The sequence below is a fragment of the Odocoileus virginianus genome, chromosome 3 (genome assembly GCF_023699985.2).
Source record: "Odocoileus virginianus isolate 20LAN1187 ecotype Illinois chromosome 3, Ovbor_1.2, whole genome shotgun sequence".
In the NCBI taxonomy this organism is placed as follows: Eukaryota; Metazoa; Chordata; class Mammalia; order Artiodactyla; family Cervidae; genus Odocoileus; species Odocoileus virginianus.
In genome coordinates, this window is record NC_069676.1 from 31,791,117 (window position 1) to 31,816,345 (window position 25,229).

Here is a 25,229-nt window from a genome sequence, read left to right on the forward strand (position 1 = left end):
AAAGTATATAGCACAGTGATGGCTTGTTTTATTTGCTGCCCTGTCTCAAATCAGACAGTCCCCTGGTATTTCAAGTATATAGTTTATCTCTATTTTTTTAAATCAGATCACACTTAATAACATGATAAATATAATTAACATTGCTGTATGTTATGTGACAGGTGTTAAGAGAGTATATCTTAAGAGTTCTCATCACAAGACAATACTTTTTTTCTATTTGTTTGATTTTATATCTATATGAGATGGTGAATGTTCAGTAAACCTATTGTCATAATCATTTCATGATATAAGTCAAATCATTATACCTTAAACTTACACAGTGCTATATGTCAATTATATCTCAATAAAACTGGAAGGATAAACAAGTGCATTTAATGTTTCTATCCCTGTCTTCTCTTTAATAGTCCAGATTCTTATATCCAACTGCATGCTTGATATTTCTATATTAATTTCAACTTTGGTACTTGAAACATGGCATGGACTAAATAGAATTCTTGGCACCCCGTTTTGGCACCCATCTTTCCCCAAACATGTTCATCGCTCCAGTCTTTCCTATTTGATGACATTATTATCAATCAATTATCAATAATAATCATATTATCAATCATATGGGGGATCATCAATAATCTTCTACATGTTTGCTGGGCCATGCAGAGATAGTGGAACACAGAAAGGAATTTGTGTGTGTGTATGTGTGCTTTCTAAGGACTTGAAGTGTTTTAATTTTTTAAAATGGGAATATAGTTTACTTACAATATTATATGTTTCAGGTGTATAGCATACTGATTCACACAGGCCTGTGGGCATGTCATTTAGTATGTTTATGTATTACAATAAGTGTATTCTGAGGCTCAAGGTCTAGTGGAAGTTGACTTGTCCACCATCTTGGACCCAGTTGGTTCTCACCAGTTTATTGTTGCACCCTTGGGCTATGTCATTCTTTTCAAGGTTGTGTCCTGCTCTCTTCCTGTCTCGTTTTCACCTCAGGATGAATTTTAGCACCATTTTGAAGCTCCTCGTTAATGGATGGGCTCACTACATCAAAGACAAGGTGATGAAAGGCACAGTTCTTTCTTGAGCTCAAGGTCCTAGCAGGTTCTACAGGAGCTCACAGACAGAGAGGGTTGTTGCTTTGGGTAAAGAAGATGAGTAAAACCTCTATCCACCCTCTGCTCAGGGATTGTGACTCTGTACGCTGGTTTTGGAACTTCAACTCTGAACACGAAAAATCACTTAATCATTACTTTTATAGCATTTTCCCTCAGGGATATTTGAGGATGGAGAGCAAAATATAACTGCAAACAAACTTCTGCAATCCTTAAACTTTGCCTAACTTTTAAGCATAGTTCATATTTCCCTCTATACTTCAATTCAAAACACAGAGAGAATTAAAAGGACACCTAGGGTTGGGGCCTATGCCTTTTAGTTACTGGCTCAAATGAGGAATTGTCAGCAGATAACTTGTTATATCAAGATGCCCTGCAGCTCAGAGATATTAGAAGGGTGGTATTTCCTCAAGGAATCTCAAGTTTGAGGTGTTGATACTCTTAGAGAGATTGTTTAACATACAGGATGTCTGCCTGAAGACAGAAAATAAATTGCTCATAAGGAAGGTACATTCCTTGTACCTGGAGGCAGAAGGACACACTATGACCAGATACAGGGTATTTGGGGTAGAGAAGCCATTGTTACATCTTTAATTTACTACCCCTTGCCCAAACTGTTTAGGTTCTTCACTAATTAAACACCCAAAGCCCAAGTTTCTTTGTCCTGTCAACTTTTCACAAATCTGTTGTTTCTTCATCTAACATATATAAAAGCTGTGTGCTTTGGCCACTACCTAGATCCCATTTCAATGAGACCCCCCCGAGTGCAGTAATTAATGTTGCTTCTTTATCTCCTGTCAACCTGTCTGTGTCAATTTTATTATTAGTCCACCCACAAGAGGGTAGAGGAGATTTCCCCTTCCTGGGCAAATTTTTGTTGCGGTGAATATGTCCCCTTAAGTAGGAATGTAAAACACTAAAAAAAAAAAAAAATCTGTATCTGCCAACAAAGGCAAAACCTGACAATTTTAAAAGAGGAGAGAAATTATTATTACATTCTATTCTTATGAGAAAAATTAATCACTATTTTAGGTAAAAGGCAATGATTCTCACCTTTGGTACTCATCTGGACTACCTGGAGAGTGACAGACTGACAGTTCTACCTCCTAGCTTTGCTAGGTTGGAGGTAAAACTATGGGCTTTATCAAGTAATTATCTACCTGCCAATGCAGGAGATGCAGGTTCAGTCCCAGGGTCGGGAAGATACCCTGGAGAAGGAAATGGCAACCCACTCCAGTATTCTTGCCTGGGAAACTGCATGGACAGAGAACCCTAGCAGGCTACAGTCCATAGGGTTGCAGAATTGGACACGAATTTGTGACTAAACAACAAACAATGAATGCTCCAAGTCCATTTCAGTTCAGTCCAGTCACTCAGTCATGTCCGACTCTTTGTGACCCCAGGGACTGCAGCATTCCAGGCTTCCCTGCCAACACCAACTCCTGGAGCTTACTCAAACTCATGTCCACCGACTCAGTGATGTTATCCAACCATCTCATCCCCTGTCATCCCCTTCTCCTCCCACCTTCAATCTTTCCCAGTATCAGAATCTTTTCCAATGAATCAGTTCTTCACATCAGGTGGCCAAAGTAGTGGAGTTTCAGCTTTAGCATCAGTCGTTCCAAAGAATATTCAGGACTAATTCTCTTTATGATGGACTGGTTGGATCTCCTTGCAGTCCAAGGGACTCTCAAGAGTCTTATTCAACACCACAGTTCAAAAGCATCAATTCTTTGGCGCTCAGCTTTCTTTATAGCCCAACTCTCACATCCATACATGACTACTGGAAAAGCCATAGCTTTGACTAGATGGACCTTTGTTGGTAAAGTAATGTCTCTACTTTTAAATATGCTGTCCAGGTTGGTCATAACTTTTCTTTCAAGGAGCAAGCATCTTTTAATTTCATGGCTGTAGTCACCATCTGCAGTGATTTTGGAGCCCAGAAAAATAAAGTATGCCATTGTTTCCCCATCTATTTGCCGTAAAGTGAAGGGACTGGGTGCATGAAATTCATTTTCTTGAATGTTGAGTTTTAAGGCAACTTTTTCACTCTCCTCTTTCACTTTCATCAAGATGCTCTTTAGTTTTTCTTCACTTTCTGCCATAAGGGTGGTGTCATCTGCATATTATGAGGTTATTGGTATTTCTGAGGTTATTGATACTTCTCCCTGCAATCTTGATTCCAGCTTGTGCTTCATCCAGCCCAGCACTTCGCATGATGTACTCTGCTTGTAAGTTAAATAAGCAGGGTGACAATATACAACCTTGACATACTCCATTCCTGATTTGAAACCAGTCTGTTGTCCCATGTCCAGTTCTAACTGTTGCTTCCTGACCTGCATACAGATTTCTCAGGAGGCAGGTCAGGTGGTCTGGAATTCCCATCTCTTTAAGAATTTTCCAAAGTTTGTTGTGATCCACACAAAGAGGATTGCTCTAAAGAGGATTCTAATTATTTCTGATGTTGTTCATTTGCTAAGTTGTGTCTGACTCTTTGTGACCTCATGGACTGATGCCCTCCAGGCTCCTCCGTCCATGGGATTTACCAGGCAAGAATACTGGAGTGGGTTGGCATTTCCTCCTGCAGTGGATCTCCCTGACCCAGGGATCGAACTCGTGTCTCTTGCATTGCTGTTGTTTTTCAGTTGCTCAGTCATGTTTAACTCTTTGCGACCCCATGGACTGCAGCACACCAGGCTTCCTTGTCCTTCATTATCTCCTGGAGCTTGTTCAAACTCATGTCCATTGAGTCAGTGATGTCATCCAACCATCTCATCCTCTGTCACTCCCTTCTCCTCCTGCCTTCTGTCTTCCCCAGCATTAGGGTCTTTTTCAATGAATTGTCTCTTTGCATCAGTGGCCAAAGTATTGGAGTTTCAACTTCAAATATCAGTCCTTCCAATGAATATTCAGGGTTGATATCCTTTAGGATGGACTGGTTTGATCTCCTTGCAGTCCAAGAGACTCTCAAGAGTCTTCTCCAACACCACAGTTCAAAAGCATCAATTCTTTGGTGACCAGTCTTCATTATGGTCCAACTCTCACATCCCTACATGATTACTGGAAAAACCATAACTTTGACTAGATGGACCTTTGTCAGCAAAGGAATGCCTCTACTTTTTAATATGCGGTCTAGGTTGGTTGTAGCTTTTCTTCCAAAGAGAAACCATCTTTTAATTTCATGGCTGAAGTCACCATCTGCAGTGATTTGGGAGCCCAAGAAAATAAAGTCTATCACTGTTTCCATTGTTTCCCCATCTATTTGTCATGAAATGATGGGACCAGATGCTATGATCTTAGTGTTTTGAATGTTTTAAGCCAGCTTTTTCATTTTCCTCTTTCATCTTCGGATTCTTTACCACTGAGCCACCTGGGAAGCCGAGAGGAAGAGGGTTTCCTCTTTTCTTCTATGTTCTTCTGGCTGATATAAGAACTGGTATCAGCACATTGACAGGAGAAAATCAAATAAAACTTTAATAACATGTACACATTAGACAGACTCAGGAAAACTGAGTAACTCCCCAAAATGGCTGAAGCCCTAACCTTACATACCATTTTCAGCTAAACACAATGGAGGATGCTGAAATAGTGGTTTAGGATTTCAAAGAGCAGGAAGGCAATCAACTTCTAGGTAGAAAAGCAGAAGTCCATATAGTCAAAGCTATGGTGTTTCCAGTAGTCATGTATGTGAGAGTTGGACCATAATGAAGGCTGAGCACTGAAGAACTGATGGTTTTGAATTGTGGTGGTAGAGAAGAGAGTTTCTTGAACAGCAACTCAATCCTGAAGGAAATCGACCCTGCATATCATTGGAAGGACTGATGCTGAAGCTGAAGCTCCAATACTTTGGCCACCTGATGCAAAGAGCTGATTCACTGGAAAAGACCTTGATGCTGGGATAGACTGAGGGCAGGAGGAGAAGACAGAGGATGAGATCATTGGATGGCATCACTGATTCAATGGACATGAGTTTGAACAAAGTCCAGGAGATGGGATCCCAGCACAGGGATGCCTGGTATGGTGTGGTGGTGTAGTTCATGGGGTCACAAAGAGTCAGACAGGACTGAGCATCAAACAACAACAACAACAACAATCATGAAGCAAATGTTTGATGTACAAATATTTGCTGGGCCATGCAGAGCAATGGGACCCAGAGAAATTTTTAACAAACAGATGTTAGTGGGATCTGCTCTGTCTACCGCATCTAGTTTATTCCATAGTTATCTCTAACTAGAAAAGGTCATCTACCACCTACATTCTTTCAGGCATTTAAGGGGAAGGTCAAAGTTTCTTCCAGAGTCTTTACTCTTTTAGGCCCTGGTCATTTTTTTTAAACTTTTTATTTTGTATCAGGGTTTAGATGGTTAACAATGTTGTGGTAGTTTCAGGTGAACAGTGAAGGGACTCAGTCATACACATACATGTATCTATTCTCCCCAAATCCCCCTCCCATCCAGACTGGCACATAACATTGAGTAGAGTTCTACATGCTTGCTATACAGTAGGTCCCTGTTGGTTATCCAAATAGCAACGTGTATATGACCTTCCTAAACTCCCTAACTATCCCTTCCCCCTGGCAACCATAAGTTCATTTTCTAAGTCTATGAGTCTCTGTTTTGTAAGTTTGTATCATTTATTTTTAGATTCCCCATATAAGGGATGTCATATGATATTTCTCCTTCTTTGTCTGACTTATTTTACTCAGGTTGACACTCTCAATATCCATCCATGTTGCTGCAAATGGCATAATCTCATTCTTTTTAATGGCTGTGTAATATTCCATTGTATACACATATGTATTTCCCCCTTCACCCTTTGTGAATTTTTGTGTCTGAACTAATAATAAAATTGACAAAAGACAGATTAACAGGGAAAAAGAAACCATTTAAATTCATGTGCATAGAGGTACCATAGAAATGAGATCTGGTAAGTGGTCAAAGCAGGCGGTTTTTTTATATTTGTTAAATGAAAGAACAATAAATTTGTGAGGAATTCACAGGACAATGAAACTCAGGTTTGGGGTGTCCAGTTAGTGAAAAATTTAAATGGATTTTCGGCTTGAGGTAGTGAATTAAAGAAGTAAGGATGTTTGTTTACATAGGCTTAGAGTCTGGAGTTCACTATTTTTGGCAACAAGGTGTCCTTCTCCCTCCAGATGCAGGGAGTATAACTTTCAACTGAGTGATGGATTTCCTGCTTCCAGGGAGACATGAAGGAGGGTCAGGGTGTCTTCTTGTGTTGGCTGTTTCTTAAGTAACTTTAATTCTAAACAATACACCATTGAGGCACAATTTGGGCAGTTTTATCTGGGCCCCAACAATTCCCTCATCTGAAACTTAACTGGAAGTTTCACATACTCAAAGCTGAACTGATGACCATGGAGACAGAGAGAGCAGGTTCTCAGAGTCTTCCATTTCACTGAACCAGTTTCTTAGTCTTGAGAAAAGGACAGATCTTTTTCAATAATTGTATCTCATTTCTGGAGAAGGACATGGCAATGCACTCCAGTATTCTTGCCAGGAGAATCCTGTGGGCAGGGGAGCCTGGTGGGCTGCTGTCTATGGGGTCGCACAGAGTCGAACACAACTTAAGTGACTTAGCATGCATGCATGCATGTATCTCATTTCAGTAGGCAGTCAGGCAGATGGGCTCCCAATGCTAGGTCTATGGTGCAGAGAGTCAGGTATTTAATAAGTAGCATTTCTATGGAAACAAAAGAAAAATAAAGGTTAAAAATTGGAGCAGATTATAAACCAGTTTTTGAGCCCAGAGGGCAATCAGTCAAGAGGACTTCTAGATTATCAATGTCCCAGCGTCTTTTGCAGTTTGAAGCATCTCTGATGTTGTCATTGGGTGTTCAGGTAAACTTTCTGAGTGACTCATATAGCAACAGGCACAAGGATTATTTAAGTATAAGCTGTTGTGGCAATTTCTCTGAAGTTTATGTCAAGTTGTTTAGCTTTGGTTTGTGGGGCTCCAGGAATAGTTTTAGGTTTCAGTGATTCCAAGTCAAAAGGATGGGAGAAAATTGGAAAAGTTAGTTTAGAGAGTTGTAGTCAAATACTGGAGGAAACTCTAAAAATTCAGTCTAGTTTTTAGGTAAATTATAAAACCTCAAGGAAGTTAATAGCAATAAAATCTGATACCTATATGTATGAATTATTATTGAGACACAATTTTCTCTCTAAAATCACCCTAATTTCTACTAAGGTAGCCAAATTAAGATGAATTTGATTACAAACTATGTCTAGAGTTAATAAACTTGAACTGAGTGTTTATATAAGTCTAGCAAGGATAGTGACTAACCATGTAGGATCCTTTAAACCTATTTTGCTTGAACTTTTACAAGGAATCTCCAGATTGAACTTTTAACGCCTTTTGAGGCCAGGAAGCCACACCAAAGACTTGCTTATCAGACTATCCTGTAATTACTACAGATTTGAGTGAATTCCTCCTTTCTTGAGGTCCCCTCAATATCCTGCATTTCCTGTACTGATAGGATGTGACCTTCCTTACTCACCTAGTAAGGCTGCTGGGATAACTGTAAGCAAGGTATTAATATTGGGCTGTTTTTACAGGGAGCTTTATTGGTTCCATAAAGTCAATCTTAGTTCCTTTAAGCTGCCTGGTCATGTCTGAATCTACAAGGGTCTGTCTCACATATGACCATTCTTGGGAGTTCCCTGGTGGTCCAATGGTGAGGACTCCAAGCTCTCACTGCCAGGCTCTGGGGTTTGATCCCAAGTTGGGGAACTGAGATCCTGCAAGCCTCAAGGTGCAGCCAAAAAAGTAAAGACCATTCTAGTCAAAGCCTTGGTAATGTAATCAATGTTTCCAATTGTGTTCTGTTTTAAGGTGAACAGATTCTTATTGAACTTACATAAATAACTGTATTGCCAAAAAATTAGGATACTCATTGAGAGTTTCTGAATTCTGGAGGGATCAGGTAGAGAGAAAAAGGTAAGTGTTTCAATTCTGCTTACAAAGGTATAATTTACCAAATTTTTATAAAATTTCCTTGTATCTGGAAAACAAAAGTTTTAAATATTAGTCATATTTCAGACCGGCTTGCCATGTGGCACAGTGGTAAAGACTCTACCTGCTAATGCAGGAGACATAAGAGATGTGGGTTTATTCCCTGGGTCAGGAAGATCCCCTGGTGTAGGAAACGGCAACCCACTCCAGCATTCTTGTTTGAAAAATCCTGTGGACAGAGGAGCCTGGCAGGCTCTAGTCCATAGAGTCGCAAATACTTGGCCACGACTGAACATGAGTATGAATATTTTAGACAAAAAGTCATAAAAACTGTAACCATATTCATTAGTTCATTCAATCCCATATAATTAATTCTTGTTCTTCTTTGAGTTCAGTTTTTCCACTAGTTCTGTTGTCCTTGCCTGATAATTGAGAGTGATAGGGACAGTGATAATTCCAAGAAGCTTGCAAGGTTTTTGTTAAGGCTTGTATGATTTGCCCAGTGAACTGGGTACCTTGATCACTGGAAAACCCCAAGAGGAAAACACATTTTTAAAAACTGTCTCTTTGCCAATATGAGGGCATCAGCCTTGTGGTAAGGGAAGGCCTCAACCTATGGGGAAAACATACATATATTGACAATAACAAGAACATATTGATAACCCATACTAAGTAGCAGTTGAATGAAGTCCAGTTTTAGGTGTTCCAAGGGTCCAGGGAAAGGTCTGAGGTGTCTGGGGACAAGAATAGTTTTTTCCCACAGTTATGGACCTGACCTGCCAGACATTGCTGGTACTGTTTTGCAGTTTTATTCATATTTAAAAAAAAAATGATTTTTGTGAGTTATCACACACTATGTGTAAAACTTTATCATTATTATTTATTAATTTTTGGGTGGTGGGGCCCACTGCATAGCATGCAGGATCCTAGTTCCCCAACCAGAGACTGAACTTGTGCCCCCTGCAGAGTCTTAACCACTGGACTCCAGGGAAGTCCCGGTTTTTGCAGTTTGATAGAAATCTTCCTAGCAATGTCTATTTACAATTTGAGTCATACAGAGTGAATTGTGAGTGAGGAATGCAAGAAAAAGAAAAATGAGGTTTGCCAGGGAGCTGGGAAAAATTAACTGGCTGTCTTGGGTTTCCCATAACTGAACTCTTTTTTTATTTTATAGCTGTTGCTTACCCATCTTACTTTCTCTGATTCTGGAGCAGACCATTGTTATGGTCCAAGGATATTAACATGACAAAAGTCTGGCAATAAGCAGTCAATTTTTTTTCCAGAAGCAGAAATGAATTCATTCACATGTGCCAAAATCTACACACATTCTGGTGTTCATGCCTCTGAGTGACAGTCAGGTCATTTCCCTGATATTGGGGTTCAGTCCCTTTAGTATGAGTCTCAGTTTTGATGACAGACAACACTTCATTGCAGAACATATACAACTTCCAGGAATTTCACATAATTTTTGGAACACTTATAATTCATATCTATATGGACAAAATATAAAGAAGGCTTAATGTTGCTTTTTATTTGACAACCCTTCCCATGTAATTTAACATACCAAATATACCTAATTAGCTTAATTTCTCTTTTTATAAGGAGAGAGAACACATTTTCCAGATATATCATGGGCCTTTAAATATTTCATATTCCAAAGTCAAAAAGACTTCATTTGGAATTTGATTTTTGGGAAAGTGAAAAAATGAAAGTGAAACTCGGTTGTATCTGACTCTTTGCAACTCCATGGACTGTAGCCCACCAAGTTCCTCTGTCCATGGGATTCTTCATGCAAGAATATTGGACTGGGTCACCATTCGTTTCTCCAGGGGATCTTCCTAACCCAGGGATTGCACCTGTGTTTTCTGCATTGTAGGCAGACTCTTTACCATCTGAGTCACCAGGGAAGTTTGTCAAAATATCAAAAATGTCTTAAACTGCTTGCGCAAACAGGTTTCCGTGAAACAACGCTCAGTTATCCATTTAAACAAAATAAGAATTAAAGATTTCATTGGCAAATATAGATTTATTATTAAAATTTTAAAAAATAGTTTCTAAGGCAGAGTCCATTTCCTTGCTTACCATTCAGGTTGGCAAAGGAATTTCTTTTTAGGGTGACTACCAGCTTTTGGGGAGGGGGAATTTCCTCCTCTACTCCTCTGGAGTTCTTGTGGCTGGGCTAGTGATAAATTTGACACAGAATGATTAACAGGAGAAAAAGGAACAAACTTTAATTCATTTGCATGGAGGTTCCACAGAAACGGACCTTAAAAAGTGGCCAAAGTAGGCAGTTTAAAAAACATTTTTTTTTTTTTTTGACAAAGAAACAGTATATCTGTAAGGAATTGACTGGAGAAAGAAAACTTAAGATTTTAGGTGCCCAATTAGTAAGGAATCTAAACAGAATTTGGGCTTGGGGTATTATATTAAGGAAGTAACAAGGTTTGTTTACATCGAGTTCTAGGCCTGAATTCTCAATCTTTGGTGAGAAGTATGTTCTTTTACCTTTGGATGTGGGGAGTATACCTTTCACATGAGAGGTACATAATCTGCTTTCAGGGGAACAGAAAGAAGGGTGAGGGTGTGCCTCTTGCACTGGCCATGCCTTAAGTAACTGAAGTTCACTTCAAAATAATCAATATGCCATTGAGGCACACTTTCGGGTGGTCTGCTGTGGGCCCCCACAAACCTTAAAAAGTTTAGTAAATTTAACAGTTTGTTTCCCCTACAAGTCAACATGGGTGACCTCAAGAAGCTGGGAACAGCCCTCAGCTGATATTCAGCCAGAGAATGATAACCACTAAGAACTGAATTTTGCCAATAAGCCGTAATGATAAGCAAGGTAACAGATTCTGACTCAAAGCCTCCAAAGGAATGCTGCCTGCCACTACCGAGATTTTCCCCATGAGATCGTGTCAGATTTCTGACATACAAAACTACAAGTTAATAAATACGTATTGAGCCACTAAGCCGGCTTCCCTCATAGCTGTTGGTAAAGAATCTGCCTGCAATTAAAGAGACCCCGGTTCTATTCTTGGATCAGGAAGATCCGCGGGAGACAGGATAGGCTACCCACTCCAGTATTCTTGGGCTCCCTTTGTGGCTCAGCTGGTAAAGAATCTGTCTGAAATGTGGGAGACCTGGGTTCCCTAAGTTGGGAGATCCCCTGGAGAAGGGAAAGGCTACACACTCCAGTATTCTGGCCTGGAGAATTCCATGGATTATACAGTCTATGGGGTCACAAAGAGTTGGACATGACTGAGCGACTTTGGTAATTTGTTACAGCAGCAATAGAAAATGAATACAGTAAGGAATATTTTATTTTTACTTCATTTAAAAAATATATTTTTATTTGGCTGTGCCAAGTCTTAGTTGGGGCACATGAGATCTTCTATCTTATGTCTTGGTTGGCAGGAGCTTTTAGCTGTGGCCTATGAACTCTTAGCTGTGGCCTGTGAGGTCTACTTCCCTGACCAAAGATAGAACCTAAGGTGTCTGCACTGGGAGCACAGTCTTAGCCACTGTACCTCCAGGGAAATTCCATTGTCTTTACTTCATTTAAATAAAAGTTAATCCAATTGTTGCTGCTGTTGTGTAGTTGCTAAGGTGTATCCAACTCTTTTCGACCCAAAGGACTGTAGCCAGCCAGGCTCCTCTTTCCAGGGGATTTTCCAGTCAAGAATACTGGAGTGGGTTGCCATTTCTTTCTCCAGTGGCTCCTCCCGACCCAAGGATCAAACCCATGTCTCCTGTATTAGCAGGTGGATTCTTTACTGCTGAGCCACCAGGGAAGCCCTGTTTATCCAATACTCAATCCTTATTCTTCTGGGCTTCTAGGATGTTTACTGCGAGACATTACTGAGGCCCTTTCTTATACCAGTGACACTCAAGGTCCCAAGGGTGTCAAGAATCTTACTATGAGCTAAAATACCAAGGAGGCCCCCTTGGACCTTCTGTAATCATTTGCTATCAATGAAACGCTGTGGTCCCTGGTTCTTGGTCACATGTAACTTGGTGGCAGCAGCAGAATCTTCACAAGGCTGGAAAACTTGGAATCTAGGGTTCATCTCCTCTAGGCATCCAGAAAGTCATCCCCTCATTCCTTCCATCCGAGTGTGGTATCATTACCTGGGAGCACTAGGGGTTAGGAATGGGGTTCTGGTAACCCTCTGTCCCCTCCTCAGGGAAATCTTCCCTCTAACAGTCTAACAATCTCTCCCAAGGACACATATATCTCATCCCTCGCACACATGTGCACACACATCAGGCCTGATATTGAGGTCGTCTCTAATCTGTTTTAACCTCTCAGACTCCCTTGAAACAAAGAGCATAATGATCTGGTTACTAGGAGTTGGGAGACAAATAAAATATAAATTAAAATAAAATATAAATTAACATCTTAGATTATTTTGTTAACACTGACGCACTGTTAAGTTGGTTTTATCTCTTAAAGGAACTTTCGCTTACCTTCCCAGTGCCTTGGTATCTCTCAGAGGTTTGGTGACTGATGGTTTTTATTTTGGTATTGAATTCTGTCCCAGGCTGGTAAACTCACATAAAATAGCAGCTGGCTGGGTGTGTAATACATTTTTTTCAGGCTTCTTAAGGTCAGGATTCATAAATTGGACATTGGGTGAATTTCTTCCTTTTCAGAAGGAAAAATGACTCTTTTCACTCAACTCTGGCTCTATCCCACCTGCATGGGAGTTTTCTCTGATTCTGGTCAACCCGTGGGAAAATGAACTGTAGAGAAACAGGGATGGAGCAGGGGCCCACTTAAATGTGTTTATGGTAATATTCTAGGCAAGAGATGACACAGGCTTGAATCAGGGCAGAAGTAGTAGAAATAAATGGTTGGATTTTTAATTCTTTGATGGGTACAACCAATGATCTCATATTGGGTGTTAAAAGAGAAAACCAAATATAAATAGGCTGTTAGAGCTTAACTTCCTTCACATAATTCATAGTTGGGGAGTCTGGAGGGACCTTAAATGACTTGCCAGAACATTTCACATCTTGAGATTGGAGATCAGAGTTTAAGGGTTGTCACAGGAGACTTAGAAGTTAAAGAGTTCATTCTCTACTGTAAATTGCATCCATATTTCTTTGTTTTCGGATTCACCTCCTTTTCTACAGTCTCTAGGATTTCATTATCTCCCAACTCCAACTGGCATTAAGTTCCAGTTTTTTCTCCCATCCCACATTCATCACCAGGCAGGTTTTTCAGCTTTTTTCTATCCTCCCTTCCAGTACTCCAAAATAAATGACAGGTACCATTTTCAGGGGAAAAGAATGCAGGAAAGTTGAAAACAATAGCCCTGTATTCTATATACAAGCTTGGAAGATGACTAAAAATGTCATAGTGAGATCAACATTTTAAGAAATGCGGTACTGTTCTATTACTATCAGTGATAAATCTATTTTATATTTACTCTTTTGTAGCTCAAGAATCAAGATAATTGTCATTGCAAAACTTAATTCATATGACTGATGAAAACTTTTTTTGTTTAAAACGTTGAATGCTGGAAGAAGTAACAAAGTATTAATAAGTGAGAACAAATAGCACCCATATAAGGCAAGAAGTAGTCTCTTTCTAAAGTGAAGTTAATGTTAGTTTTTAAAAAACTGTGGGCTATATTGCTGTTTTTCAGAGCTGTAAAACCTTAGGCAAAGTAGTTATCTTTCTGTGGCTTTTCTTTCCTCTCCATGAAATCTCAGCTTAGGGTCCTCAATGACACACACACACACACACACACACACACACACACACCCTTAGTTAAAGAACTATTTAGTGCTTAGCGTAAAATGCATGTTTGCTATGGGAAATACCAAGTACAAGTCACAGGGCACAGGTTCCTGACCTTCCAGAGTAGGAAATCCGCAGAAGCAGACCAGCAGTGAATCCAATTTACAGTCGGTGCAAACTTCCCCATGCTGGCCTGAAACTGTCAAGTACGTAAGCGGCTGCGACTGTGCGCACTCACCCAGCTGTTAATTCTTAAACTGCCATCCTAAGCCGGAATAGGCAGACTTCCACTTTACTTTCACTTTTGAAGGGGATAAAAATAAAGTACGTACAACTTTGCCACCTGAGATGTTTTCAGAAGAGATTCCTTTACTTGCCCCAGAGACACTTCCCTAACCTCAGTAGCTCCCCAGGACAACCCACACTTTCCTTCCGGGTTCTAGGTGAACTGTTTCACGGGCACAAACCAATGGGCTCATTCCTTCCCCGCAACGGGGCGGGGTCTCCCGCCGGGGCTTCGGAGACCCGCCCTCCGTACGTGGCGTGCGTGCGTGGCGACGTGGGGCGCGGGACGGTTTCTTCAGCTTGTGGCGCCCCCCGGCGGCAGCAGTGAAGAGATGTGAGGGCCGGCCCTGAGCGCCTGCCATGGAGCCGCACAAAGAGGCGCGAACACCCGGGGACCCCGTCGCGTGGCTGCCTGGGACCCTGAGGACTCAGACGCCCGAGGAGGAGGAGCCGCGGGTGGGCGGGTCAGCGCCAGCGGCGTCTGTTTTGGACGCGGAGGCGTGCGGGGCCAGTGTGGACGGGCTGTGGGACCTGCCAGTGGAGCCGGCGGAGCGGAGGCCCGAGTGCAGCCACTGCAGGTGACCGCCGGGCGGGGGCGGGGGACTTGCGGGGCGGGGGGGTGGGGGCGCGCTACAGCGCCCCCTGCCGGGGAGGCGGCTGCTGCGACTGCGGACAGGGGAGCGTTGTCGCTCATCTCCGCGCTTGGAGCTGCAGTGTCCACTGGTTGACGTTCAAATCACTGTGAAATAGCCACAGCTCTTTTAGTAAGAAGCCTTTTCTCCAGGTTCAGGATTACTTACCCTTAATTCATGCAAGACACTAGCGGGTTATGGGATGAGCGGACAGAAGTTTCGCTGTCAGGAAGCAAAGTGTCTGATGGAGGAAGAAAGGCGTAATAACAGTAATATTTGTAAAAACACTTTTTTGCTTATGTGACACAGCCATCTCACGGTCAAAACAAAAACATAAAATGGATTAGAGGAGAGAGACAATCAAAGTGGCTATTAAGGTAGTTGAGATTGGATTCAGAATTATGAATTCACTTAGAAATATTTATTGAGCACCTACTGTGTGCCAGGCACCGTGCTAGGTTTCTGGGAACCTAGACATGGATAAAACATGTCTCTGAGCTCACTGGGCTACTTATTGTCTAATGAGGAGACTTTGTTAAACTGCTGCTGCTGCTAAGTCGCTTCAGTCGTGTCCTACTCTGTGCGATCCCATAGACGGCAGCCCACTAGACTCCTCTGTCCCTGGGATTCTCCAGGAAAGAACACTGGAGTGGGTTGCCATTTCCTTCTCCAATGCATGAAAGTGAAAAGTGAAAGTGAAGTCGCTCTGTCGTGTCCGACTCTTAGCGACCCCATGGACTGCAGCCTACCAGGCTCCTCCGTCCATGGGATTTTCCAGGCGAGAGTCCTGGAGTGGGGTGCCATTGCCTTCTCCGTTTGTTAAACTAATAACCAGCAATTAGCATTGTCTGCCTGATTGAGTTATGCTTAATGTACTTTCACGATTGTGAGGACTGTTCTCCCTGCTTGTTAGAATGTCATGTTATACAGATGTACTATTTTTAAAAATAACTTTCTTTTCTGGTGTAATATTAATATAGGCTTTAAAAAGTATGTATTTTATTATATTTGGCTCTTCGGGGTCTTAGTTGCAGCACGAGGAATCTTTGATCTTTGTTGTGGCATATGGGATCCTTAGTTGTGGCATGCAAGCTCCTAGTTGTGACATGTGGAATCTAGTTCCCTGACCAGGGATCAACCTGGGCTCCCTGCATTGTGAGCATGTAATCCTCACCACTGGACCACCAGGGAAATTCCACCATTAACCTTAATGGAATGAAAGCTAATGGAGCCTTTCAATTTTTACTGGACCTCTTGGGAGAATTCTGCAATTGAAATATTCCTTGAAACTTTCTTTCTTTGGTTTCTCTGTGATTTATCTGACTTTTCTGTCCTAGTCTTCTTTGCCTGTTCCATTCAAACTGTCAGTGTTGGGCCACCTCAAGGTCTTTGTTCTAGATTCTCTTGTTCTAATCCCATACACTTCCCACAGATGATCTTACCAGTTTTCATGGTTAAGTTATCACCTCTACATTGGTCTCTCTACATCAGACTCTCCTCTGGAGCAAGAGATGTATGTCTTCATTTAATTATTGTGTATGGAGTACTTTGCTAATTATTGTTAATATGGTTGGAGGCTTTGTCCACATAGACTGTTTAGTTTGTTGTTGGTTACAGATGATAAGACAGTAAAAAAGCAACCAAATATGTGATTACAGATTGAAAAAACCCCAAAAGAACAGCAATGAAGGAGAGAAGTGGGATGCTGTAATAGAAAATAGCAGGATGGTGTCAGGAAAGATTTCTGAAGAGATAGAACTTATTTTGAGACTTAAACGATAAAAATGATCCAAACCAAGAGAAAAGCATTTCGAGAAGGGGAGCAGAAGGACAGACTGGTTGCTATTCTTTACCATTTGACCTTTTCCCAGAGCTGAATCAAAAGACCTCAGAGTCAGAATCTTTGAGTGTAAGGATCTTTTTATATTTTCTGACTGTACTATGTCTAGTAGATATTCAGTAGATCTTTGACAAAGGTGAGTAGTTTGTGTCTAGCAGAGACTGTGTTTTAGAAGAGAGGGATATGTGAATACAATTTATTTAAATAAGTTGTCTAAAGTTGTTAGATGATAACACCTAAAAATGCGGCAAAGAGGTCTACTAGAATGCTGAAAGAAAAATGTTTCAAATATAAATCCAGAGATAAATTATGCTAGTTTTATCATATAGCTTTTAGTCTACTCAGAACTGCTAGTTGAAATAGTTTAAAAATTAGTCTTCTGTAGTTAGCAAAAATTTATAATATTTCTGATCTGTTTCTCCTTGCCCCATTATAGACTTTGTGTTTTAGAGCACTTTTAGATTGATATCAAAATTGAGAGGAAGGTACAAAGATTTCCCATGTGGCCTCTGCCCCCTTCATCCCCCCACCACATGCATAGCTTCTCAGTTATCAACATCCCCTACCAGAATGGTACATTTGTTACAATTGATGGAATCGAGTGACACATCATCATCACTTAAAAGTCTGTAGTTTACATTAGGGTTCACTCTTGGTGTTGTGCATATTTTAAGTTTGGACAAATTTGTAATAACATTTATCTGCTATTATAGTTTCATGCAGAATGTTTTAACTGCCTTAAAAATCCTCTTGGCTCTGCCTTTTCATTCCTCTCTACCCTCTAACCTGATCTACTGTTACTGGATTTTAGCTTGTTTTCAGTTTTATTTAGTTAATACTTTAGAATTATAATCCACTCTGACATTTCTGTGTTTTGCATTTTCTGGTGAAATTTTCTACCTTTTAAAGACTCTTCTTTCCCTTGGCACATTATGCGTTTTAATTGGTTAGGATACAGTTCTAGAAATTTTAGGTGTTACCTATAAAATATAAACTAATTTATAGCTCTTTATATTTTATTTCATTAGGTTGTTAGGGTCTCAGCTAGTTGCCTGAGTGAACTTCTTTACTGTTATGCTTATAATAGTTTTTAAAATTGAAATGCATTTTTAGTTTTGAGTGATCAGTACATCACAATTATTTGGCCCTTTTTTAATACTTAAAACACTATTCATTTATCTAAATACACTATTATAATTGTCACTGCCTAAAGAGTTCTAGAGATTGGTTTTGTTCAGGAAGTGTAAACTCAATTTAAATTCTCAGCAGAATCTTGCTCGTTAGAAATACAGCATATCTTAAATGTTGGGGCGGTGTGAGGAAAGTAGGAGAGACTCCCTCTTGAGGCCTGTCACCCGTCTTGAAGATAGGATGTAAACTGGGCCTGAACCCTGCCCAAGAGTGAGGAAACTGTTGCTAATGGTAACCAGGTCTCCTGGAGAATTCCCTCCCTACAGATGGCAAATGGAGATTGTAGCTGAGGTCAGGCTGCCGCTGTTAGATTAACCGTGGAGACATCCCCCCTTGATATATAACCATTGTCCCCCTCTCCCCCTTAACTTTAATTGTTTGTTCTTCTGGCACCTACTTACTGTAAAACTCAGTCATGAACAACAAAGAGGTTGCTACCATGTAACCAGTCACGTGGGAGTGGGATATAAAGCTGGGCCTCTCAGAAACATCAGGGTCCTTGTTGGGAACTGATTCCTCTTGGACCCGCTGGCGTAATAAGCTGTACTCCACTGTCTTGAATGTCTTCCGAGGTGTGTTTTGCGACTCTGGATTCCACAACAAAATATGAATGAAATATCCCTTAAAAGATCCATACTAGTTTGGTATTGCAGGTTACAGATTTTATAAAAAGTATGTTCCTGTTAAAAGGAGCAGCATGTACAGGAGTATACTGTGTCAACACAGTGTATTTGGAGAGCTTGGCAGAAAGGAAGGAGAAGTGAGGCTGCAGAGGTTGATGGTGGTTCTCTTGGGAAGGGCCAGATAAGCTGTTAGAAGTTAGAATTCCATGCACAGTGGAGCCTGGCGGACTGCAGTCCATGGGGTTGCAGAGAGTTGGACATGATTGAGTGACTAACCACTTTCACTTTTCTAATCTTCCTCTTTGGCTTAGCGGGTAAAGAATCTGCCTGCAATGCAGGAGATAGGAGTTGGATCCCTGGGTCAGGAAGATCTGCTGGAGAAGGAAATGGCAGCCCATTTCAGTATTCTTGCCTGAAAAATCGCATGGACAGAGAAACATGGTGGACTATGGTCTATGGGGTTGAAAAGAGTTAGACATGACCAAGGGACTAGCAACACCAGGAAGTTTGAGCCTAAAGCACTAGAGCCCGACAAAGTAGCCACTGAATGGAGGTGTCAATTTGACTTCTGTGGGTGGCTTTTAGCTATCATAATTTATACTCTTTTATTAAGAAAAACGCAAACCGAATAGTGATACAGTGGTAAAGGCTTGACTGGGAAGAGTTAGAGCCTCATTATAGTAAAGATGCCAAACATCTTAATTATATTTTTATGTCTTCTGTGGATATTCCTGCCTGAGGACAAGAGTTGGAAACCACTTGCAAATCATTGGTTATAAAAATAAGTACAGAGAATTTTTTAATGTGTCTGAGGGAGGAAGACAGCAGGGACAACATATATATAAACTGACACAGACAGGCCCTGAGACATAATTTTTCTATCTCCAGTGCTTTCTTCTTTCAGAAGTACAAAGTTGTAAGGATTATGTGAAACCACATCAATATAAATAGCACCCATTTATTAGACACTGGTCATCAGGTTATCCACCGAGATGAGGTGTTTTATATTTGTTATTTTATTTTTGTCTCATAACAGCCTTCTGGAGTTGATGACATCATTAGCTTTTGAAGGATGAAAAGGTGGAGGTAACAATCAGGTAGCAGAGCTGGGTCTCTGGCTCCAGTCCTCGTGGCTCCCAAGCTCCTGCAAGGGCTTGACTCCTTGCTCTACACTCCACGCTTGCTGAAGAAGCCTTATTTTGATTGCATAGTGGATGTAGTCACCAGTTGAAGCGGAGCTATTAAAGCTGCAGGAGTAGCTCTGTTTTCATACTTTTTAAGCTGAAGTATGTTTCAGTTCAGTTCAGTCGCTTAGTCATGTCTGACCCTTTGTGACCCCACGGACTGCAGCACCCCAGACTTCCCTGTCCATCACCAATTCCTGAAGCTTGCTCAAACTCATGTCTATGGTGATGCCATCCAACCATCCCATTCTCTGTCATCCCCTTCTCTTCCTGCCTTCAATCTTTCCCAGCATCAGGGTCTTTTCCAGTGAGTCAGTTCTTCGCATCAGGTGGCCAAAGTATTAGAGTTGCAGCTTTAGCATCAGTCCTTCCAATGAGTATTCAGGACTGATCTCCTTTAGGATTGACTGGCTTGATCTCCTTGCAGTCCAAGGGACTCTCAAGAGTCTTCTTCAACACCACAGTTCAAAAGCATCAATTCTTTGGTGCTCAGCTTTCCTTATGGTCCAACTCTCACAGAAAAGAAAATTAGATACCAAGTGAATTTGAGATACCAAGGGAACATTTCATGCAAAGATGGGCACAATAAAGGACAGAAATGGTATGGACCTAACAGAAGCAGAAGATATGAAGAGGTGGCAAGAATACACAGAAGAACTATACAAAAAAGATCTTAATGATCCAGATAATCATAATGGTGTGATCACTCACCTAGAGCCAGACATCCTGGAATGTGGTCAAGTGGGCCCTAGGAAGCATCACAAACAAAGCTAGTGGAAGTGATGGAATTCCAGTTGAGCTATTTCAAATCCTAAAAGATGATGCTGTGAAAGTGGTGCACTCAATATGCCAGCAAATTTGGAAAACTCAGCAGTGGCCACAGGACTGGAAAAGTTCAGTTTTCATTCCAGTTCCAAAGAAAGTCAATGCCAAAGAATGTTCAGACTACCACACAACTACACTTATCTCACAGGCTAGCAAAATTACGCTCAAAATTCTCCAAATCTGGATTTAGCAGTACGTGAACTGAGAACTTGTGGATGTTCAAGCTGATTTTAGAAAAGGCAGAGGAACCAGAGATCAAATTGCCAACATCCGATGGATCATCAAAAAAGCAAGAGAATTCTAGAAAAACATCTACTTCTGCTTTATTCACTATACCAAAGCCTTAGACTGTGTGGATCACAACAAACTGGAAAATTCTGAAAGAGATGGGAATAGCAGACCACCTAACTTGCCTCCTGGGAAATCTGTATGCAGATCAAGAAGCAGCAATGGGAACTGGACATGGAATAATGGACTGGTTCCAAATTGGGAAAGGAGTATGTCAAGGTTGTATATTGTCACCCTGCTTTTTTAACTTATGTATGCAGAGTACATCCTGCAAAATGCTGGGCTTGGATGAAGCACAAGCTGGAATCGTATTGCTGGGACAAATATCAATAACCTCAGATATACAGATGACACCACCCTTATGGCAGAAAGAGAAGAGGAACTTAAGAGCCACTTGATGAAAGTGAAAGAGGAGAGTGAAGAAGCTGGCTTAAAACTGAACACTCAAAAAACTAAGGTCATGGCATCTGGTGCCATCACTTCATTGCAAATAGATGGGGAAACAGTGACAAACTTTCCTTTCTTGGGCTCCAAAATCACTGCAGATTGTGACTATGGCCATGAAATTAAAAGACGCTTGCCCCTTGGAAGAAAAGCTATGACCAACCTAGGCACCATATTAAAAAGCAGAGACATTACTTGGCTGATAAACGTCCGTCTAGTCAAAGCTAAGCTATGACCAACCTAGGCACCATATTAAAAAGCAGAGACATTACTTGGCTGATAAACGTCCGTCTAGTCAAAGCTATGGTTTTTCCAGTAGTCACGTATGGATGTGAGGGTTGGACTATGAAGAAGTATGTTTACGTCAAGCTTGGTAACAGGACGCCTGAGCATTAGTGTGCTCTAGCTCCTTTTTTGGGATTCCCAGGTGGCACCAGTGGTAAAGAGCCCACCTGCCAATGCAGGAGACATAAGAGACACAGGTTCGATCTCTGGGTTGGGATGATCCTTTGGAGAAGGGCATGGCAACCCATTCTAGTATTCTTGCCTGGAGAATCTCAGGGACAGAGGAGACTGGTAGGCTACAGTCCACAGGGTCTTAAATACTCAGTCATGCACAACTGAAGTGACTTAGCACGCACACAGCTCTTTTTTTACATAAATTGAGATACATTTGGTTGGTGTACAATATTATATAAGTTTAAGGTAGACAGCCTGTTTGTTTGATACATTTATATATTCAGTATGATTATCCCTGGTAGTGGTTAGCTATTGTCACCTAATTGTCATTTCCTTTTTTGTGCTGAGAAGTTTTAAGATGTAGTCTGTTAGCAAGTTTGAAGTATGTAATATAGTATTGTTGACTATATCACAGTGCTGTGCATTAGATTTCCAGCATTTATTCATCTTCTGCTTCCAAGTTTGTACCCTTTAGTAACATCTTGTTTCCTTATTCCATGTCTTAACCTTTTCTGTATTCTTTAGGCTTGAATATTCAGGAGAAAAAGGTGATGGGAATGAAAACAAGAGAAAGTGAAGCAGGGAAGACTGTAGGTGTTTAAGAAGAACACAGGAGCCACAAGCTGGCAGCCCACAGATGTTTTGTTTAAAACTATATTTTTACCAGTTTGAAATTAGTTGCTAATAGTTAATAATGAGGATGTTTTATATCAGAATCCAGATTTCTGGTTTCTGTAATAATGGGGAGATCTAGCAGCTTTGGGGCTACCATCCTGAGTATTGGTTGTGCCTTTAGATTGGGTATGATCTGTCCAGGTCGTCATTGCTCCCAGTCTATTCGGCTTCATTCATCTCTGATTAACTGCCTGCCCCTCATAGACACTTGCTTTTTCATCTGGGTCTCATGTACGTCATTGTGGTCTGGTCTGCCTCAGCAGCAGGGTAAATCAGCCTGCATGTTTTACAGGTAAAAGTGAAAAATGGTAGTTCCTATTACTTTATAATAATTGAGATTGTTGAGTTGGTATTGACACTTAGAAAACTGTTTTGGTAAATTTAAAATAAACTAGATTATTGATGATAATTTTTAGGATAAAAATTTAGATAGTCTTCAAATTTAATTCCTTGTGCATATCAAAAGTATCGTATTCTTAAGACACTAAGTTAATTTGTTCTTTCTTGTTAATCTAGAAAATCTGTTTATTCTTTGAAGTAGTTCATTCCTAAGATATGTGGGACGCTAACTGATTTACAAATTACTGTGCAAGCTAATCATATATTCAAAGTTGAGCAAAAATGATATATCCCAAGAGGGAGTTTTTTTCTTAATCTTAATTAAGTCTCCAAAGAGGAGTGACCAATTAAAAAAAACCACATCAGAGCTATCTAAATGTTTGATTTATTTTCCACTGGAAAAACAAGAATGTTATCATTACCCTCTGATAGATGTTTTCTTCAAAGAACATCAAAACACATTAATTTTTTAACTATGTTTACATTTGTCCCACATTAAAAATTTATAGTTCGGTTAGTGCTTATGTACTGAGAGAATATATTCTGAGATGGTCTAGTATAGCATTTGTTTTTTTCATTTATTTTTTAAAATATGTAATGTACTTTAGTTTTTTCCAGTTTTATTGAGATATAATTGACATACAGCACTGTATAAGTTTTAAGTAAACATAAGGATTTGACTTATGTATACCATGAAATGATTATCCCGATAAATTTGTAGAACATATGTCATCTCATATAGATAAAAAAAAGAAAAATTTTTTTCCTTTTGATGAGAACTCTTTTAAATTTTATTTTATTTATTTATTAATGTATTTATGCTGTGCTGAGGCTTATGGAGTCTCAGTTCCCCGACTAGCAATTGAATATGGGCCATACCAGTGAAAGCTTGGGATCCTACTAACTACCAGGACACCAGGAAACTGCCAGGATTTACTTTGTTAACAACTTTCATCTATAATATACAGCAGTGCTAATTACAGTATATTGTACATTACATCCCTGGTACTTAAATTTATCTTATAACTGGAAGTTCGTACCTTTTGACTACCTTCATCCAGTTCCCCCTCTCACCACTCCTCACCTCTGGAAACCAAAAACCTTATGTTTTTCTTTGTTGGTTGAACTATAATCGACCAACACTGTGTTAGTTCCTGGTGTCCAAATAGTGATTTGATACTTCTGTACATTAGAAAATAATCACCACAGTAAGTCTAGTTACCAGTGTTACCAGTTACTGTTGTTTAGTCGCAAAGTCATGTCTGACTGTGACCGAGCGGACTGCAGCAGTGCAGGCTTCCCTGTCCTTTGCCATCCCCCAGAGTTTGCCCACACTCATGTCCATTGAGTCGGTGATGGCATCCAACCGTCTCATCCTCTGTCATCCCCTTCCCCTCTTGTCCTCAATCTTTCTGAGCATCAGGGTCTTTTCCAATAAGTCAGGTCTTTGCGTCATGTGTCACTAGACAAAGATATTACATAATTATTGACTATATTCCTCGAACTGTACATTTCATACAGGTAACACATTTATTTTGTAACTGGAAATTTTTACCTCTTTATTTCCTTCACCTTTTTCACTTATCTTCCCACCCCTCTCTTCCCCTCTGGCAACCACTTGTTTATTCTCTTTGAGTAAATTTGGCATTATTTTAAAAGAGTTCACAGGTTACACAGTGCTTTTTTCATATATGTTTTTATTTACCACATAAAACAACTTTGTGATTTAAATATTTATTCTCTTTTATGTATTTTTAAGGTCAGGTGAGTAATAGGGTAGAGCTCCATTCAGTTCAGTTCAGTTCAGTTGCTCAGTCATGTCCGACTCTTTGCAATCCCGTGAACCGCAGCATGCCATGCCTCCCTGTCCATCACCAACTGCCGGAGTCCACTCAAACCCATGTCCATTGAGTCGGTGATGCCATCCAACCATCTCATCCTCTGTCATCCCCTTCTCCTGTCCTCAATCTTTCCCAGCATCACGGTCTTTTCAAATGAGTCAGCTCTTCGTATCAGGTGGCCAAAGGATTGGAGTTTCATCTTCAACATCAGTCCCTCCAGTGGACACCCAGGACTGATCTCCTTTAGGATGGACTGGTTGGATCTCCTTGCAGTCCAAGGGACTCTCAAGAGTCTTCTCCAACACCACAGTTCAGAAGCATCAATTCTTCAGCACTCAACTTTCTTTATAGTCCAATTTTCCCATCCATACATAACCACTGGAAAAACCATAGCCTTGACTAGACAGACCTTTGTTGGCAAAGTAATGTCTCTGCTTTTTAATATGCTGTTTAGGTTGGTCATAACTTTCCTTCCAAGGAGTAAGCATCTTTTAATTTCATGGCTGCAATCACCATCTGCAGTGAGCTCCCTTACCACTCACATTTATATTTCCACATGACATAATAATGAATTATACTGAAATGAGCAATATTACAGTCTTTGTTTTCCTATTGCATGTAATAAATACTTCCAGTGAGGTGTTCCTTTTCTTTCTAACCCATAGATTTTTTTCCTTTGTCCATGGTGATTTTTAATTATTTTTAGAGGGGCAGTTTTATTGTCTTTTTTTAATGTCCCTCTTTACCTCCTGAGTCCTTTATCTGCTTGTGGTCAG

At 40.5% G+C, this 25,229-nt stretch overlaps 1 protein-coding gene and 1 long non-coding RNA gene across 3 annotated transcripts in view; one reads left to right on the forward strand and one right to left on the reverse strand.

Annotated features, from left to right (window-relative positions):
- Window positions 1-5,969: 5,969 nt before the first annotated feature.
- On the reverse strand, window positions 5,970-14,359 carry LOC139034358 (uncharacterized). 2 transcript variants are annotated; one of them, XR_011486806.1, is made up of 3 exons: window positions 13,943-14,359; window positions 12,549-12,824; window positions 5,970-6,809 (listed from the first exon to the last, which is right to left on the reverse strand). It is a non-coding gene; the product is annotated as an uncharacterized lncRNA (long non-coding RNA). The 2 variants fall into 2 exon arrangements; XR_011486807.1 differs by lacking the exon at window positions 12,549-12,824.
- Window positions 14,360-14,380: 21 nt separating this feature from the next.
- The window catches only part of DTWD2 (DTW domain containing 2), a 92,529-nt gene continuing 81,680 nt past the window's right edge, over window positions 14,381-25,229 (forward strand). The window contains exon 1 of the mRNA XM_070465139.1: window positions 14,381-14,690. Coding sequence (XP_070321240.1) covers window positions 14,473-14,690 — 218 coding nt within the window. The 5' untranslated portion in view covers window positions 14,381-14,472. The remainder of the gene's footprint in view (window positions 14,691-25,229) is intronic.